A 19099-nucleotide genomic window follows, 5' to 3' on the forward strand; every position below is an offset into this window, starting at 1 on the left:
GTCCCAATTTTCTTGAAAGGAAGTAAGCTAGGAGTAAATCTTGAAAATGCCAGACCTAAATACTGAACTGGAATTTATTCAAATGCCTTTCATGCCTAATGCATAAAGCCTGGTTATTCCATCAAAGTCACTTTGAATCAACCCTAGGTGCTTAAACATGTGGAAAACCCTAAGCTCATGTAGGAGATTTTGAGCTTATGTATGTAACTTAACAACTGGCCCAAATTTCCCATTGATCTCAGGTTCCAATAGCGATAAGGAAACAGCCAGGCGCTTGTCTCAGGATGCCAGAGAATGATAACTACATTCGTTACACTTCCCCAAAGAAGTCAGCCAATGGAAAAATTAAACACTGCTGTGCTAAAGATAAATCACTGCACCCTTTAAAAACAGTTGAACAAACAAAATCCCCAGTCCAGAATGAGTGGCAATCACTACATGGTAGCTGCTTAATGCACTTGGTTATGTATGTTTTCTTCTTCAGACTCTAGAGCAGCTACTCACAACTGGAGAACTAGAGTAAAGATCCTCAAGTCCTTAATTTCTGCAACTGTGACTGGTAAAAATGGTAGTCCGAGGCTGTTTCTAAAAGCCAGGAAGCCCTTGGAACAGCACGTAAATGGCAGCTTGGAGGCTGCAGATCTCACATACAGAGAAACCAGAAGGCAGATCCCACAGGAGGCAGAAGGTCTCAATGTAGGCATTGGATCAGACCAGGGCAGGCCAAGCTCTCCAAGCTGCTTCAGGCACAGAACCACGGATCTCAGCATGGGCTAACTGACCTTCTCACCCAGGCATTTAGCCAATGGATTTATGTGTCTCTCCACATCCCTCAACACCTGCAAGTCACCCACAGTTGAACAATCTCAATGTTCACTGATGGATTTGTCACAGTTTAAACTTGGGCATGCCAGCATTAGTGGTGAGAAGAGTTTTGATCCCTAAGTATCTCTTCCTTGATGAGCAGAGGACTAGCTCTTTTAACAATCTTTTATCTTGGCCCTGATTAGCAAAAGCAATTGTAAGTCAGTGTCTCCATTTACATGCTGGCTTCTCTTCTTATTATTTACAATGGTGGGTGGGGGTTTTTTTCCACCTTGAAAAATGATTTTTACATCTTCATTTAAATTTTCTTCCTTTTGTCCCCCAAACCTGAGCTTCCTCCTTATGGTCAAACATTATACTCTGCAGGTATATATGTTGACTGTAGTGCAAAGGCGCTGCCTTTCCATCAACTTTTTGGAAGAGGCTGCGCTAAAGAAAAGCTGTGGGATGCAGAACTTGCTATTGAGTAGCTCATTGAACTCTGAGATCTTTGCTCTGGAGATGAACCTAGAGAAAAAAGATGAGGCATATATCCTGAGAGAAATGGATATGTGTATGTCAGTGGTATATCAGTTTCTAATCAATATTAAACCTCTAACTGCCGAGATCAATAACAGCTGTGGGGTTATAGATGTCACATAGTTTCTCAAACATATCGGCTAATAATGATTTTTGCTTTGTGTTTTTTTATGTCTAGTGGACAAGGAATCTACTTTCATTTTTAATATTATCAGTATTGAAATTCATATATGCCCTCATGATCAGATGTCAGGGCCATGAGTAAGTTTACCCCCTAGCTTAATAGACAATAAACACACAACAAAGATCCTACATGCTTTCCAAAAGGTAGTTCTGTAATGTTGAGTTAATATGGAGTCAGAAACTTCTCAGTAATGGAACTGGTCGACAGCTTTTCGTTAGTGGAACTGTCTGCCAGCAGCCAAAGCAATACTGCAACAGCTCAGCATAATACATAAATGGTAAGAGTTGTTGTCTATTGCATAGTTTCCTGCACTTTAAAGAATAGCTGGCAAATCATCATTGCCTACAGATCCTCAGGAATATGACAGCTGCATGTTCTGATAGTATCTAATCGAACCACCTACTCAAGAATCCTTTTCACCTGTGTTTCCCCATCAGGAGGTGTTGACTCCCACCATCTCACAGACTAATAAAATGATTGCATTTTCTGGTGAAGCTGTAGCTTTGCTGTAGTTGTAAAGATAAAGAAGTGGGCAGGTCTAATCAAAAGCGCTATGTATTTTATGAGACTAAATCACTGTTGTAGAAAAAAACTGATATGTTTTTAGGCACATGATTTTTAAAATATGAAGTTTAACTGGATAATTGTAATTGTTGGACTATATGAGAGAAAAAAAGTGATTAGTTCCATTGGAAAAGGGATGGATTACAAAGCTTCAAGTTTTTCAGCTATAGCAACTTGGACTACTCACCCAGAAAACTGTAAGTGCTATATGCTTTTTGGTCTTCAGGTGTACTATTCCTTGAAGTCTAGGTATGGGAATGTGGAGCTGCAGTGTGCCCTGATGGGGAAGTGACAAGGGTTTTTGCAGTGCTCCCAAAGCAGAAAAGGAGATTATTTTTATGTACTTCTTTCCTGTCTCGTCTCTCATTCTGATGATAGTGTAACTGTGAGGGCTCTGTTCGTTCGCAGTCTACGTTACCACAGGAGCTTGAGAAAAAGCCCCACGCAGGAAGATCTCTGCCAAATTACTACCCTCGATGCCAGCCACTACACAGTGGAGAAGACAAAGACTTCCTCTATTCTGCTGTGTCCTACTATGAAGGACAGGCACAGATTTTGTTTAAATTAATCACACTATTTGGATTTAAAAATGAGCATTTTTTAAGAGACTAATACTTTAATATGCACAGTGTATAAATGATACACACATGGTAGGAGCAAAGATACTTGCTTCTATTTCTTCAATTAATAAATATATTACAGGAAAACAGACATGATCACCCCCAAAAGTGGGTAAGATCTTAAAAAATGAAGAGCTCACTTTTTAATGCAATCCCCCGTTCTCCCTCTCTTATCTGTGAGTTTTTGTGAAAACCAAAGCTTACAGGAATGTCTGTAAGAGATTGTTTTTGCTCAGTTTCAAAAGTGTTTTTCTTCATTGGCATTCAATGGTTTTACAAGAGAAAATAATGAAAGCAAATAAAACCTGTAACCATCCCCAGTGGGACAGAACTCAAACGAGAGAAAGCTGATGTCTTTGAGCTGACTGAGCCACAATAGACAGGTCTTAACACAGTAAGGCATTCCAGAGACTGCATTAGGGACTGTCAAACCTACCTCACTAACACCAATTAACTGGGAGATAGGGGGATCTCAGAGTTTGGATCAAAGCCTTTCTTGTCCAGATGAAAGATCACATCAGCTTTGAAAGAAAGCTCCAGATGTCTATGGAGAAAAAAAAAAATAAAAATATCCTTCTTCCATTCAGCTTGCTTTTCAGCAAATTTTGAATTACTTTGTCAAGAAGCACAAAATAACAACCCAGCTGGAGAATGTCAGATGTTTTGTTTAAAAACAATATGAAGTCAGGAAGGTGGTAGCCAACTTAGATGGGCCATTTTATCCTTTCCCAAGATTCCATTGCTTTTGAGGAAGAGCAATATTAAATCATTCGCCCTAACCAGTTTTCCATTTAAGAAAAAGCAACCTTTTAAAAACAAACAAACAAACAACAAAACGCAACAAACCAAACCAAATAACTGTGCTCTCCTCCTTCATACAAGGATGTCATGGCATCAGCAAGTAGTGTATGATACAGCAAACCACATCCAGGAATAGTGACCTCATTTTACTATAACTTACTAAAAAGTTTACGGTGGTTATCAACCAAATTGACTTAATAGCGTTCCATAAAAAGTTATATGAATAGTAAATTCAAATATATTTGATGCATTAGTGGATCAGAAAAACTTACCGGAAAACGGTATCTGACACCATGTTCATTGCCTCATCCATTTTAGAAAGCATATAGATGAGCTGATAGCTTTAGAGATTAATACACTCAAGTGCTTCATTGTTAGCAAGGAACAGACATACTAAGGAACATAAAAGAAATGCAGTCAAACATACTACAGGCTTTGTTTTGTGACAGAGAGTGCACACGCACACTTAGTGTCAGTGGGCATTTTGCCAGGGTAAGGCTGCAACACGGACCGATCCTCTGTTTACTTGTCGTAATTCCTTGCATATGCTTGTGTTTTAATTCTGAGTGAAAGCACAGTCAAGGGACATGTGAGTTTCTTTGTTATACAAGTGGATCAACAGTCTCGAGTTATTTTAGCATTTGTTTTGAAGGATTTTCAGGCAAGCTTTCACAGAGCACTTAAAAATGCATGATGTCAAGATTAAATTGTTGGAGCAAACAAAATGGATCTAAGCCTAGGCACTGAAATAAGGAGGTTTTGTAGCTTAGGAAAAGGTTCCTAACCGATGTAGTCTGCTAGTTCAAGAATTAATTCTGCTGTGCTGTACCAACTATATTATGTTCAGAAATAGTTTTGCCTGTGCCTTCTATGACTCTGGCCATTATTTAGACTCCCTGTAGAAATCTATTTACCACAAAGACGGGTTTCTACCAAAGACAAAGTACTCCAAGTTTTGGTGAAGTATGGATTGAATTCAAAGATGTTTTTCTCTGCTTCTCCTCGCTGAGAGGAAAACGAGCACAGTGTTCCCTCCATGACTTAGAATTCACCTGTGTGCAGCGATCTTGCTTGGACAGAGATCAGTATGCCAAAGGCACATGCCAGAAGACTGCAGAGTGGAAAGCACACAATGGCTCAAAATACAAGACCTAAATTTATGGTTCCTTTGAGCTGTGTGAGCATAAGGTATTTGGATCAGGAATGTGCAGTACAAAATCCTGATTTTCAGCTTATTTTGAAACGAAACAAGCTTTCAGATACTGTGAACACTTGTTTAGATGGTGTTACTGCTGCTCATTTTTGCTCTGATTTAAAATTACAGAAGCAGAAGTAAAAATATTCCAGCCTCTTAAATATCAATAAAATGCATGAATTATCTTATAAATAAAAAAGTCCATAAAATAACAGACTTGGAAATATTCATATCAATATTCTCCTGTAAACAAACCAGTTGACTGAGCAAAATAAATTTCTAAATTTAGGGGAGAACAGCAGCAGAAAACAATGAGCATTCATTCCCTTTGGAAACCAAAGTGGATAAATAGGTTTAGTCATCTCTGTCCCAAGGGAGTCTCAAAGCATGCGGTTTTTCTCAATGTAAAGTGCAAAGAATTGCATTGCATTTTGAATTCCATTTTAAAACTAATTAAAGGTTTGATTGTGCCACTTTCTCTGTGTTGGAATGTACTTCAATATGTACTCAGCTTAAGGCATGTGCTCAAGGAGAACTACTCAAGCACTTCACATCATTAACTATGACTTTATATGCTTTGCTGGATCAGGGCCAAAATGTATAGAGCATATTATTCATCTTGCAAGTGAATGACAAAAATTAATGTCATCTAGGCAATTAATGAAATGGATTTACTCCAGATCTAGGTTGCTATATTTCAGAGCAGCCTCCTCATTTAATTTAAATGTTCAGGTTATTTAAGTCAGATGTGCAGGACTATATGGAAGATTTCAGACTTTGTTTACAGAGGAACCAAAATAGCATCATAAAAATATATTTAGAGGCCAGGTTAACTAATGGGGATATTTAAAATCTGTTTTGATATTCTTTCCTATCCACACTATATTTTTGTTTGTTATTATATTTTAGCTTAATGTCATTTGCAACAATAATTTGCCGACTATTTTTGATTGCAAACAAAGAGCTAAAAGAGCAAGTGACAATTCTTATCCCTGTTTACCAGTAAGGCTTTCTATCATATATTTCCCATCATATGCCTAAAAAAGCTCTCTTAAATAAATATCTCATGCCCCCGTGTGGTTAAATTGAAACAGTGCTGAATAAATCCTTTGGAGTTGCTTTTATGTTTTGTTTTATTCGCATACAGCACTGTACGCCCAAAGGAAGAATGATAACCAAACAACGTAATAGCCTAATTTAGATATTTTACCAATAATTAAGGTCTGCGCATAAGTAAAATTTAGAAAATGTTGAGCTGTTTTAAGCACTACCGTGGCCTAACCTAGATAGAGCACACAAAAGCCTGACAATGCTTCACGTGAAATTGCAGTATTGCATTTACCAGTGCTTAGGAAGGCACTAGCTAAACCCACTTGTTAACATCTAGGCAACTTAGGGGTTTAGGTATAGCTTAATTAAAAATACACTCTGAAAATACCAACTTATGACCTAAATTAGTAGATATAGCATCAAGGAAGAGGGTGTGTGGGCTTTTTTCTTAAACAAATTTTCTATCTTAGTATTGCCAAAGAAGATGCCAAGACAGATATTTTTTTTTATCATATTTCTTCACATTGCAGACTGAAGAGTAAGACAGAATGATTATCATGTGTCACATCCAGCACCTTATTGTTTACAACAAAAAGAAAAAAAAAATTCCCCACATGTGACTGATCCTATGACTCTGCACTGGTGATTTTCTGGATTAGAATTGGAGATAGCTCAGTATTCATAATAAAACTCCTTTCCAATAATTTGCGTTCATCTAATATCACAGTCCTGCAGACATGTCTATTATATGTCCATTAGTCTGTGTGTGGAGACAGTGGTTTGGTTCTTCTTGGCCACAGACATACCTTTTAACCTGTAGTTAAATCACTGAAAGTTGTACTGAAAGATGTTAGTAGAGACACTGAGTTTTTCTAAATGCCAAGGTCTGTTACTTCCATCAAAATCAAAAGCTTCTGGGTATCCATTACCTCTCTATTTCAAATGCTTTTAACTCTCCTAAGTTGCTCCTCAGCACAGCTGCCAAGTTGTGATGACTCTGCTTTCAGTGCTCGGGGTACAATCAGTCCAGCTGAGATGATTGTTAGACGTTTATATTTATTTATTTGCACTAATTGGCACAGTTACCTGTGGAGCAGAATACGGCTGTGACACTACAGCAGCCTAGCACATGACACTTAAATTAGCTACCTACTGTGCTCATCTCCTTGTGCTGCCATTACCTCCCTGCCACACTCATAACTAATGAAATTAACGGTTAAGTCCATCTGTTCTGAACCAAAATCCATGGCATGGTGTTAGGGTGGGATCAAGCCCAAGATCTGCCTCTTGCTCAGGCCTGGTGTCCACCTGTGATGTACCACACTGACCTCCCCTCAGCCTTCTATTACGGCGACAGCCTGTGTGACAGCCTGGTAAGATGAACTTTAATTGAGAAATTAATATACATCAGGGGGGCAAGAAAGAGAAAAGAAAATACGTGAAAGTGGGAGTCATACAGCTGTTTGTCATACAGAGATGTGAAATTGATAGTCATTATGCCCTCCTATGTCTGGACAAATAGCTGCTAAATTAAACAGTCTTTAAAGAGACAAAGAGAGGCAGAAAAGGAGCTTTTCCCCCCCTCCCCCCAGCCTTTGGCAGCCTGCTCCTAAAGAACGATTTTAATTTTTTCTACAAAAACAAATATAAGAGTATAGGGAACCATATGATAGAACTAGGTGACTGTTATCAATATCTCCAGTGATGTACCGTTGTAAATAGAAAAATAAACAGCTCACTACTGTAAAAAATTACAGGGCTGTAAATCCACCAGGGGATTGTGGTGATATCATAAACTATAAGAGCAAAGCTCAACTGGCCTTATACAGTCACCACAATCCAGCAGTGGAATTACAGCCCTATAACTCGAAATGTACTTAGTTCCTACACTTTACAGAGCAAGGAACAGAGCTTTGGATTGACACTGCACAGACTATTCAGGTTTGCTCTTCTGCTCTTTCTGCCTCTTACTCTCTTCCTTCACAAGCACCACACACAACTCATTGCTCCTAGCATTTCCCTTACAACGCAGCAACTGCCACCAGAGCTCTTTGTTATCGGGACTAAAACTCCTTCATTTTGCCTCTAAGAAAATCTGTGCAAGGTTCAGGGAACCGAGTAGCAAATGAACTGACTTGGCATCTGATAAGGATTTTGACAAACAGTGTCATATTAGAACTTCCTCCAGGACATGTTTATCTGATGCCCAAGCCAATACACGAAGAGTTAGAAAGCGACTCTTCCAGGCCATTGCCAGCCCACCCCAGAAATGTTGGGCACTACTGGTAACTCCTAGCGGGATCAATAAATGTTCTTTACTCATAAAATCGGGACACACTGTGAAACAGTTTTGAAATGTTCTCTTTCAAAAAAGAGTATGGTTGCACATAGCTGTTTCAGTATGTATGTGCCCCAAATCAGCACAGCAATTAAACTTGAGTAATCCTAGTTTTTTTTTCTCTAGATTCTTTCACTTGAAAATGGTATGTCCCAATCAGGTGACAGATTTGTCCTCTCAGTGCCTTTTCTTTATATTTCTTCATGGGCTTTCCCCATTCAGCTGCCCTGAGGTACGACAGAGGAGCTGCAGAACAGGCAGTGCATGGGCGCCAGTACTTCCTTGCATCTTACCATTCCCATTAGAAACCTTCTGATCTCATGGCCACACCACAGGGATCAGATCTTCACAAGAATCTGTCCTCTATATTTCAGATTAACAGGGATGCACAGACAATTTAAAAAAAATAATAAGCTGAGAGAGAGAGAAAGCAGTGAAGAGTGATCCTTTTCTCACAAGAACATAAAAATTCCAGTGCCAAAGCAGCCAAGCTGTCCAGCTAGCCTAGCATGCTACCTCAAGCAATATTTAGTACTGCGTTTCAAACAAATCTGCATAAAATCTGCAATGATCAGACAATTGTCTGCATTGTTAATCTTGCCTGTTTTCAGTCAAGTTGGTACCTCTTTTCCCAAGCCCTACTTCAACCAGCCGACCAGCTCTTGACCTGTGAGGTGGCCGTAGCAGGAGGTTTGCTCAGTGGCTTCCTGGCTTCTGGCAGGTCCTCCTTTCTTTCAGGTGAGACGACAGCAGAGAAGTCTGTCAAACCTTTTTCTGGCTCCAGCTTATTTGGGCAACAGCAACAGGAGCTAGCAGGCCTCTGGAGCTGGAAAGGAGTGGCAAGCTGCCTCTTGGTGGCCTGTTTGTCAGAGGTGAGCACAGCCCTGACCCTGATGCAGGGGGATGCATGCCTGAAGTGAGGCAGAAATCCACCCCGCCTCTCCCCACGCTCATGGTGGTGGGATGGGGACCTTCTGAGCTAGGATTGTGCCTAATTATTTCTACGCAAGCAGCAAAAATAACTCCCAGTCATGGACCATGGCCCCAGGGTGGTGGCTGTGCTGCTTTACATTCCCTGCTACTTTTCCACAATGCAAAGATATGTTACAGACCTCGAGATATGTTACAGACCTCGTGGCTAACACTCAGCTCAAGGTCAGTTGATGGCACAGTCAGCTCCTCCACCACCACCTGCAAAGTTCAGCACTTCCCAGTGAAATTCTACTTTGCGTTCCAGGATACTGTCTAGCATCACTGCTGTAAAACAGCAAGGATGAAAAGAACAGATTTTTTTCTCTCCTTTTTCCTTTAAAACACTACATTTAGAAAAAGAGAGAGACAGAAGCTTTATTTCAAATAAGCTGGACCTGCCGCTCCAGCTTTGTCAGTAAAATGCTTGCAGCCTCTTTCTCCCTCCAAGAAACATAGGTGTTTTCCTTTTAATTTCTTCCCTGTCCTAAGTTGCTTACATTTTTTCCTAAATTGAAAATCAGACCCTGCAATCCACAATTCAGCTAATAAATCCTGTAATCTTCATGCTCCTCAGTGTTTATATACAAGGCACAGGGGAACTATTAAGTGAGCACAATATTTCTAGAAAAAAATCACTCTGAAAAAGGGGAGAGCAAGGAATGAAAGTATCTGTATCTATAACTAACCCAGGTTCCAAACTGAAGGGGGAACAGAGAATAATGATTCTATTAAGAGTCCCCTTGGTTAATAGTTAACTTGAATAAAAGCTGCTAATGATTTTTTAAAGTCCTGAAGGAATTTTAAAGACATAATTTAATATTGTATTTTTTTCTCTTGCACTTTCCATTGCTGCCTGTGGACTCTAGATTTAATCAGATTTCTTGTTCCTCTAAGACTTTATGAAGTCTTTCTTGATTTGCAGCCAACCAAAGCACTTTTAATAATGTATGGTAAAAGGGTTTAATTTTTAATAGACAAAAATGGGCTAGAGTTGCTACACACTGTAGAAGATTCGTAAGTACAGTGTTACACTCTGCAGAGTAGTTAGTAAAAAAAGAAGAATCTATTTATATACCAAATGTTATTGAAAACATGTTTATTTTATTACTAACACAAATTTATAATTTAAGAACGTGTCTAATCTGGAATTATTGTTCACACCTTATTTACCAAGAAGATAAAGTCATTTTCAGCTTGTTACCATAATAACTCAAGCCTCTCATTGTTTTCTGTCTCTCATGCTGTTCTGCTGCTCCAAAAGCTCAGGGAAAAAAGAAAAAAACCCCTATTAATAGGTGACATTACATATTCATATCCTGGAGTCAGCTAATAAAGAGGGAAAATACTTCTAACACTGCAGACTGCTTCATAGGGGTTAACCTTAAAATAAGATTATTTGTATTTTGATATTTGCATGCATTTGCCCTTTGTTTACTACTACCCAGCTAACAGGAAAGTTCAGAGCTACATGCAGATGAAAATCTGCTTTAAAACTGAAGGTCTGATTCTGCATATCAGAGAGGGCTGTTTCATAAAGGTTGTTTTTCCTTACCAAACTATAGTACACAAAAAAGGGGGCTTTCATCATAAATTCCCTTATTCTTCTGCAAAATCCCAAAAGCTGAACTAATGCCTCATTAATAAAAATAGAAATTATTATGGTGCCCACAGTAATTGTACAGATGTTGAGGCTTTATACCTGCAGTATTTCAACAGAGTCATTCCTGATTTAGTATTGGTTTCCTAATGAAATGGAGCAAATCTGTTTCTCTGTGCATAAGTGTGTGCCTGCCAATCACCCTTGATAACTTTGAAGTCTAGGAGCCAAGTTCAGTTGAATTTGGCAGGGAGAAATCTCACTGAAATTGTGCTTCATGGTAACAGGCATGGCAAGAGAGGACAGATCACTCTGCTCATGCAGGGATCCTACAGTAAGGTTAATCCTTACCGGACCTCAGAGAACACACACTGTCTTTTATTCTTCCACCAAAAAGTCATGGGAAACCAAGCTTCACCGGTTCCACTGATCACTGGAATATCTATTGTCAGTATGAGAGGGACACCAGGCCTACATCCATAATCCATATACAATGTCAGGACACTGAGTGCACTGAAGGTTTGACTATCTTCTTAGACCCATATAATACTAGAAGCAAATACACCTTGGATTGTGCACCAGAACCAAAGCACAACAAAGCAAAGCTAGCACAACCCACTGCACACCATAGGAATGGGTGAAAAATGAACAGAATTGCTTGCCCATGAAAAAATTATACATTTAAAAATCTTACTTCAAAACGAGCCACAGAATAGGTCATATAATACATAATGGCAAAATGAATATATTATGAATGATTTATCATTATGGAAATGCACAGATGCTCTCATTGGTGGCATGAGTCATATAACATGCAATTTTCATACAGTATGTTGTTAATAATGGATAAGGATTTATCAGTATATTCTTAATAAAGAAAGAGCAATATTAAAACTTTCACTGGAATCAAATAACTTACAGTGCATTGAGTTGCTTATGAAATTGAGCTACTCTTACCATTACTACTAATTACATTTTAATGTCAAATTTTTTAAGTAGCTATACATACATCAAGTCACTGCAGTAACTCATCACAGATCAGATCCACCTTACTGTTGTACCACTAAATGCTCTTTCCTGTGCCTACCTACACTAAAAAAAGAAAAAAAGCAGCAAGCACTACCTTGTTCTAGTTTGTAGCATGCACCTGTAGGAAAACTTAAAATTACCCCTGCTTGTGAGGCTTGTTTCACATGTGGATGGGAGGGCTCATTCGTATTTAACTGGGGAATTTTTAAAATAGAAGTTCAGTTATGGTCAAGTCCTCTGAATAGCTTGGCTAATGAGTGAGGTAAGATAGCAAGACAAAACAAGTGTTGGACAAGATGTTAGGAACTCAAAAGTTGTTTTGAACAATACTCAGAGCCCGATCCCCTCCATATGCCTTAATCAGACCCTTTAACCCTAAGGTCTGCTAATCCTAGTGGATCTAGCTGGAGTAATTCAAGAACTCTTTCCCAACACTGTTGCCACCAACAAATATGTCTTCCCTCCCCAAAGAAATAATTGTAATTAATCGTGCCAGGATGCCTCAGCTGCCGCAATTTGCTGTCTAAACACAGCAGAATTTGCAGTCACATTGATGAAGAGTGTTCACATTACCTATTCTGGTACCTAAACACTAGGGTCTGACAAGGTCTTCCTCAGGAAAGATAATGAACAATCATTGTATCTGCTTGACTTGAAATTTCCAAGGAGTTCCTGCTGTAGAGCCATCAAAGGCAAATTAACCCATAAGAAAGTACAGGGACATACAAGTCTCTGACTGCCTGGCATGCAAAACAGCTGAAACCTTCACTTTATGTTGATTAGAAAATCAACATACATGGGAGACAAAATGAATGTCAAGAAATCCTGATGTGGCTTAGGCAAGAGCAATACATTTACCTATTCTGTCTAGGGAAAACAGAACTTGTATTTCTGCCAAACAGTGCAGGAGAGTTTTTCGTTCTTGCCAGTTCCTTAAATTAGAAAGCAGATATCTTCACACAGTTAATTGAAAGACCATTGATCAAGAGAGGTTCATAAACCAGCAGCTAGGTAAAAGGAAAGCCCAATGGTAAATGTTAGATAGATATTAGGGCATGAAATGCATTCATTATTGCCTTTATTGTCACCACAAACAAAAGAAACCTGGAAAATCCATCTTTCCCACAGATGGAAGCCCTCTGATATGAGGCTCCAGAGAGTCAGGAACCCACACTCTGCCCTCACTGGAAAGAGACAACTGCTGCCCTGATCTGCCAGAGCACTAAGAGGACATGGGTTCCCTTTAGAGGTTTTCTCCATTGACATCCTCCTTTCAGTCACTCTGTTTTCCAAAGAATTTGGCCCAAATTTGCACGCGCCAAAATTTTGGTGACCCCAAAACTCCATTTCCCTACCAAGAATATTTATTATTTTTTTTTTAAAAATAGTCACCTGCTCTGAGAGGAGGGCTAATACCAAAGCATTCTGAGAACAGATGAAGCTTTCTTATTTCCTACATACGTTTATATATGCACATACAACCACCCTTTCTGAATCATTACTGGTCTATCTTTTCCCTCCCATCTACCAGATCCCACTTTAAACCAGCATCTTGTGGAATAGTCTCAGAGAATACCAAGAGGAAGCACTGCCCCTTGAGACTGTGCAGAATTGTGCTTATTCCCATCATACGTCACTTTTTCCAGCAGTTTTCTGAAAGAAGCGCCAGATCTTTGAACCCAACCTTTTCTGCTGTCAGCCAAGGCCAGAAGGTTTACACACAGCAAACAAAGAGAAAATTAATGTAAATAATGTGTGCTACGAGGGAAAGCGGCACACAAAAGCCGGTGACTGATTAAAATGCATTCTTTTCTCACAGGGGCTCCTAATATAGCTTACTAATACTATTCTCATCCATCTTAACAATCTAATGGTCTTCTGCCACATAAAAAGTGAGCAGAACCTTTTGCACCCTTTCCACCTGGGGAAGGTCACCTGAGAGAAACTGTTCCCTTTTCACTTCCAGCTCTGCCCACGGGATTTCTCTCCCCTGGGAAGGGAGGTGCTTCCTCACACATACTGTGCCGAGCAGGTTCCCCTTAAGTACCAGTAGCAAGCCATTTGGGTAGACACCACTCCGCACCCCCTGCCCAGCTCCCCCCATGTAGCTGTGCTTCCAGATGTTACCACTACATCTGGTTCCTAAGTCAGCACTCTCACCTGGTTGACCCCTTAGTCTGAGCCCCACCAGAGGATAGGTTAGCACGGCAAACCAATCCTTTGATGTCCAAAAGTGTAGCAGTCCTTATCTCAGGGACAGGTTTACTCCTGATCCCTGAACTCCTTCCCTGTGGTTTGGAGAGCTCACGGAAAAGCACCTCCCAGGGCAGGTACACTATTTACAGTTATGTAAATGATTCACAATGATGACAGGTGGGCTGGCTTTGGAGCCAGGCTAAAAAAGCGACATTTCACAGGAGTTTCCAAGCAAGATCATACACTGCCTGACTAGTTCACTGTTTGCCACTCTCCCATAGCAACATGCCAGAAATTCACTAAAAAGTATGAGTCTGGTAGCAGGCACTGTGCAATATCTCCACAGGTGCCTTCATGTCATCCTCTCAAGAAGGTTCAGATTCCCTCTGAAACTGCTTACCTGTGTCCCTTTCAAGGAGACACCCACAACACAGCATCCTCCTACCCTAGATGATTCCCAGTAATTACAGGAGTTGGGAGAGACAGGAACATGAGTTGGAAAACAGGGATTTGCTGCTCCTCCTGCTATTGTATAAGGATTAAAGTGTGGGAGAGGGAAAGGGTAAGTTGTTAATTCTTCCAGGCAGATCATTCAGTGGAAATCAGTTTTCTTTTTTCACTCTAGTGTCAAATACACCTTGGCTAGTGGCTCTAGTAAACAATTTAGATGATACATTCAGGGTTTCCTGTTATCTTGGTCAGGTTAGAGTAGCAGTCATGTCAGAGCAGTTTCCAACACACAATCTATGGTTCTCATGAGCCCAGAAGGAGGTCTGAGTATTTTGTTAGCTCTAATACAAAGCTGCTTAAGGCCTTCAAGTTCTCAGTTTTTGTGAATCTAAGGCAGAAATGACTCCATGCATGTCACACAGCTGCAAAACCCTAAAAAAAGCCAACTTAATTCTAAAATGTGGTTACTTGCAAACTCCTCAGCTTCACAGTGTAGCAAACACAGTAACATACTGCCAACAGATAAACAGTCCATACTATCTATGTTGCCCACAGGATAAAACATGTTCTGTCAGAACAACAATGACAGTGCTGCAGTAAACGGACATTTTTCAACCCTGGTATTGAATTGCAAAATAACTTGTCTAAAGCCCAGTTTTCCAGTATGAGTATTTAACATAAGGAATCACATTTTCTCCTTATCCATCTGATTTTAAGTATTAACATATGAGATTTAGGCAATAATTTCGAGAATTTAAGAATAAAAAATGGAAGAACAACACAATATGCTTTTTTTTTTTTTTACAGCAGCCTGGCTCACCAGCCTATCTAGCAACTAATTAAATGTGCACTTTAAGGGCACAATTAGAGTGAGCCTGAATCCCCTTCTGGAACAGAACATAGACGGGCAGTCCAGGGCTTTCACCATGTGCAGTAAAAAGGCGGATGTCTTTTTAAAAACTGCTGTTGGAAGTTTGGCCTTAAGAATATAGATGTAACATAACCTTTGAAATTTCTAAAAACTTAGCTGATGGGCAGGGTTTTAAAAGCATGTTCTTAATTCACTCTGAATGCAAATGAACATGCTCAGTTTAGAGCATAGACACTATGTACGTCAATAGATCTCACTGATGCATAACATCTCTTATGACCTGATCAACAACTTCAATATTCAGCATTTGATTTTAATGGGCCAAATGTCCCTAGCTGTACATAACAAACAAGCATTGTATGGTGCAAAAGGACCATTTAAGCAGAGGAATACATACATGGGGAAAGCTTTCTTTCATAGTCCTTCTGAGGACACTGATACAAAAGAAAGAAACAGGGTGGTTTTGTCTACTGGTGATGCAACATTGTGGCTGTTGTATGCTACTGTCATGGTTCTCAAATTTAGCTAATTAAGAAATATTTCACCAGAAGAAAATATTTGTAAAGTCAGTGTGTCCCTAACAAGAAGCTATGTTGGTTAAAAATGTTCACAAAAGAAATTCCCAACATTTTTCAAATATATTCAAATTACTTCCCTAATTAATATTAAGAATGGAAGCTTTTGATGTCATAGGGAACAAAATCTTTTTGTTTTCTGATCATATAAAATGATGGCAGTTTTATTTTCCGTACAGATTCTGAGCTCTCTAAGCAAGCTTAATTTGAGAAAAATGAAAGTCATCTCAACCAAGAAGTTTATCCTATTTGCTTTACCTATAGTGGTCTTTCTAACATCAAATAGCATGTGCCTAGATGAACTGATGAAGTCCAGTCTGCAGAGCAGAGAAGACGATGATGGTAAATATTACGAGGTAAGATCTATATTACTGTGACATTATTTTGGGGAACTGTGGGTTAGATCCTGAGCACTTTGAAATTCTTGGCAAAGGCTCTCCTAACCTCATTGCACAGTATTCAGCATTACAGCACTAGCAGAATGGAAAAAGCTTGTTGAAAGAATTTTCAGGAAATTCATTTGCTTCGACACACATACTGTGCAAATCAATTCATGTTTCAATTTTCTTGCAATACAGCCTTGCAATTAGGTTGAGACTTCCTCTGAAATGTTTCTTACTTACACAGTGGGGCCTCAATTCACGTTCCTGTCGGGCATTTTATGCACATAATATAACAGATACATTATTAATAGAAAATTAATAAAGGCATGCTTGTAATACTCAACGAATAATGATAAACTGAGAACATTTTAAATCTAATATAGTTAATGGTCTTAAAATTCTACTCTGGAAATTGACTATAAAAATATCTTTGCAGGGTTACACATTTATTGTGTCTCAATAGATGCCAATTTAAATTTGCACAGCTCATCTGTATTATTTTTCTTGTCTGCCCTGTAAATACTCCCTGGGAAATGAGAGCCAACCTCTCTTTTTGACTCATCATCATTGGTGTAATAAAGATCCCTCAAACCAAAATACAACTTTAATTATACTAGCAAAATGGTCTGGTCTTCAGCTCACTGTCTTTTATATATTTCAGAAGGGGTGTGCAGGTGCAATCAGTTGGATAATTTATTTAATTTTTTAATCATGGAGTATGAACTAGAATGGTTCATTCCCCTTCTCTTCGAGTAGCTGGAGAAGCTCCTGGGGAAGTTACCAAAAAGGGGCAAGGAACTGAAATTAGGACTAGTAGCATTTGTGTCTTTAACTGAAATTAAAAACCATATTTGTACATATTTGCTGTTGAGGCCTGGAAACTTATTTTTGTCTCAAAAATACGTGATTTTTAATATGCCCAGGGAAGGAACACTGCTACATAAGAAAGGGTCATGTTGATACAGCTATTTTTCAGGACACAGCTGCCCTTTACATCATGAGACAGGCAATATACTAGGCTTAGTTCTTAGTTGTATGCCAGCATAGACACAGAAAATAGATCTTGTGCTGGCTGCGCAAGAATTGGGAGCCCAGAAGCTCCTAATGCATCTTGTGTACTAGTAGAGGACCAGAGCGACTTAAAGCTCAGAGCGCTTTAAGTCTCTATGCTGCAAGGCCAGAACAGGCATGATGTGGACCTGACCCTTCCCATTAATCCCTGTGACTGTTAGCCCAGCAGAATACAGGGTCAAAAGCATCCGCCCAGTGCTTAGGAAGAAACTTGGCCCATCCTCCTGTTCATCCCAACCAGATAAGTAAGAGGCTGGGTCTGTGTCAAGTCACTAAATACAGTCAGCATCTTCCCCCCCCTCCCCAGACAACTTCACTTGATATTAGCAAATGGGGACCTGACAATGACTCGTGTCCACACTTAACTGATGGCACAGGTACCGACACCTAAGCCCAGAAATATTTCCTACTGACACCATTTGAACAGTTGTGGATACTGATACAGATATGTGCTCTTGTGGCCAGTGTACTGAAAAGTTGAGCAGGACAACGTCTGCATATGAAATAATCCATACGAAGTAGCTCACATTACAATGGAGTTTAGCAAATACAGCTAAAAAGCATTAGATATCCAAAAAAGAGCGTCAGCCAGCAGTTTTCTAAGGAGATATGGAAATGAATACTTTGTGTGATTGGTAGCTGGAGTAATGCCCTATAAAATGATAGTATCTTTTTTAAAATTATTTTTCTTTAGATTAAAGATAATACCTTGGAAGAAAAGCAAAGGAGTCTCAATTTTGAAGAAATGAAGGACTGGGGATCAAAAAATATGATTAAAATGAACTCTCCTACAGTAAACAAGATGCCAAATTCAGTTGCTAATTTACCTCTTAGGTTCGGAAGAAATTATCCAGAAGAAAGAAGCATTAAACCAATTGCTAATTTGCCTCTGAGATTTGGGAGAGCTTTTGGAGAGAACATACCTAGGCATGTTCCAAAGGTATCACACAGGCTTGGGAGATCTTCACTTGTTAAGAGTTCCAGTCAATCACTTCTGAATTTCCCACAGCGATTTGGGAAGTCACTGTCTGTCAATCTGTCTCAAGATGTTCAGGAATCTGAACCAGGTAATACTATGCAAGCGTTCAAGCCATAGATTAAAATGCACATTAAATCATAGGTAAGTGATGATCAAATACCAGACTTCCTCAAGGGATATTTTCCCTATTTTCCCTAAGCATTTCGAGTCCAATTTGTCAAAAGAAAGATCTGCAGTCCGTCAAATCAAAAAGTCTCAACACAAGAGCTAGTAGAGAACCACTTTACGAAATCTTTTCTAATAAGAAGATGTCAAATAGCCAAAGCTGAAAACGTTCATGACAAGATTAGGTTTGACAACACTTTTTTTAGATCAGGTTTCATTTTGAAAAGTTTAAAGCTCTGGTGAAAATGGTTCAAAATCATTAAAATATCCCATTTCAGCACTATAAAATAGTGAAACAAAATTACCTAAAACGTTACTCTTCCATTTTCTAAATTAATGCAAATCGGAGTTAAAAAAAAAAAAAAAAAGACAACATTCCAAGCTGAATTTTTAAATGCTGCATTTTTTCTAATCTGAACGTGGTTTTTTTCCAGATTGTCTTACTGAGACAATGCTTGAGATTTTGATTTTTTGTTCCAAGTTAAGATGAAAAATGTTTTTTAACATCTCAGAATTTTTTTCAATATAGGAAAAATATTTCCTGCCTATTATTAAGAACAAACTAAGCCAGCTTTTCAATAACAATCTTCTTATCATATCTGCTGCTTTATCTGAACTGTCCATTTGTCTTATAACCAAGTTTCAGTTGTCTACACCCAACTTGCATCTGACACGCATAAAGTAGAAGTTCAGGCCAGGAAAGATAACTGATGTA

The 19099-nt window shown here is 39.1% G+C and overlaps 1 protein-coding gene across 1 annotated transcript; it reads left to right on the forward strand.

Moving 5' to 3' along the window:
- The first annotated feature begins 444 nt into the window (after window positions 1–444).
- On the forward strand, window positions 445–18394 carry NPVF (neuropeptide VF precursor). The gene is made up of 2 exons (XM_080382216.1): window positions 445–16142; window positions 17935–18394. The coding sequence occupies exons 1-2, from the start codon at window positions 15939–15941 to the stop codon at window positions 18334–18336; spliced, it is 606 nt and encodes a 201-aa protein (XP_080238342.1). The 5' UTR covers window positions 445–15938; the 3' UTR covers window positions 18337–18394.
- The last annotated feature ends 705 nt before the right edge of the window (window positions 18395–19099 follow it).

This window comes from Falco punctatus (assembly GCF_963210335.1).
Source record: "Falco punctatus genome assembly, chromosome: 4".
Lineage (NCBI taxonomy): Eukaryota > Metazoa > Chordata > Aves > Falconiformes > Falconidae > Falco > Falco punctatus.

Coding starts and splice junctions, on each gene's coding strand:
- NPVF (XM_080382216.1), top strand. CDS start 15,939: ATGATGGCAGTTTTATTTTCCGTACAGATTCTGAGCTCTCTAAGCAAG. Junction 16,143..17,934: donor ATGATGGTAAATATTACGAG/GTAAGATCTATA, acceptor ATTTTTCTTTAG/ATTAAAGATAATACCTTGGA.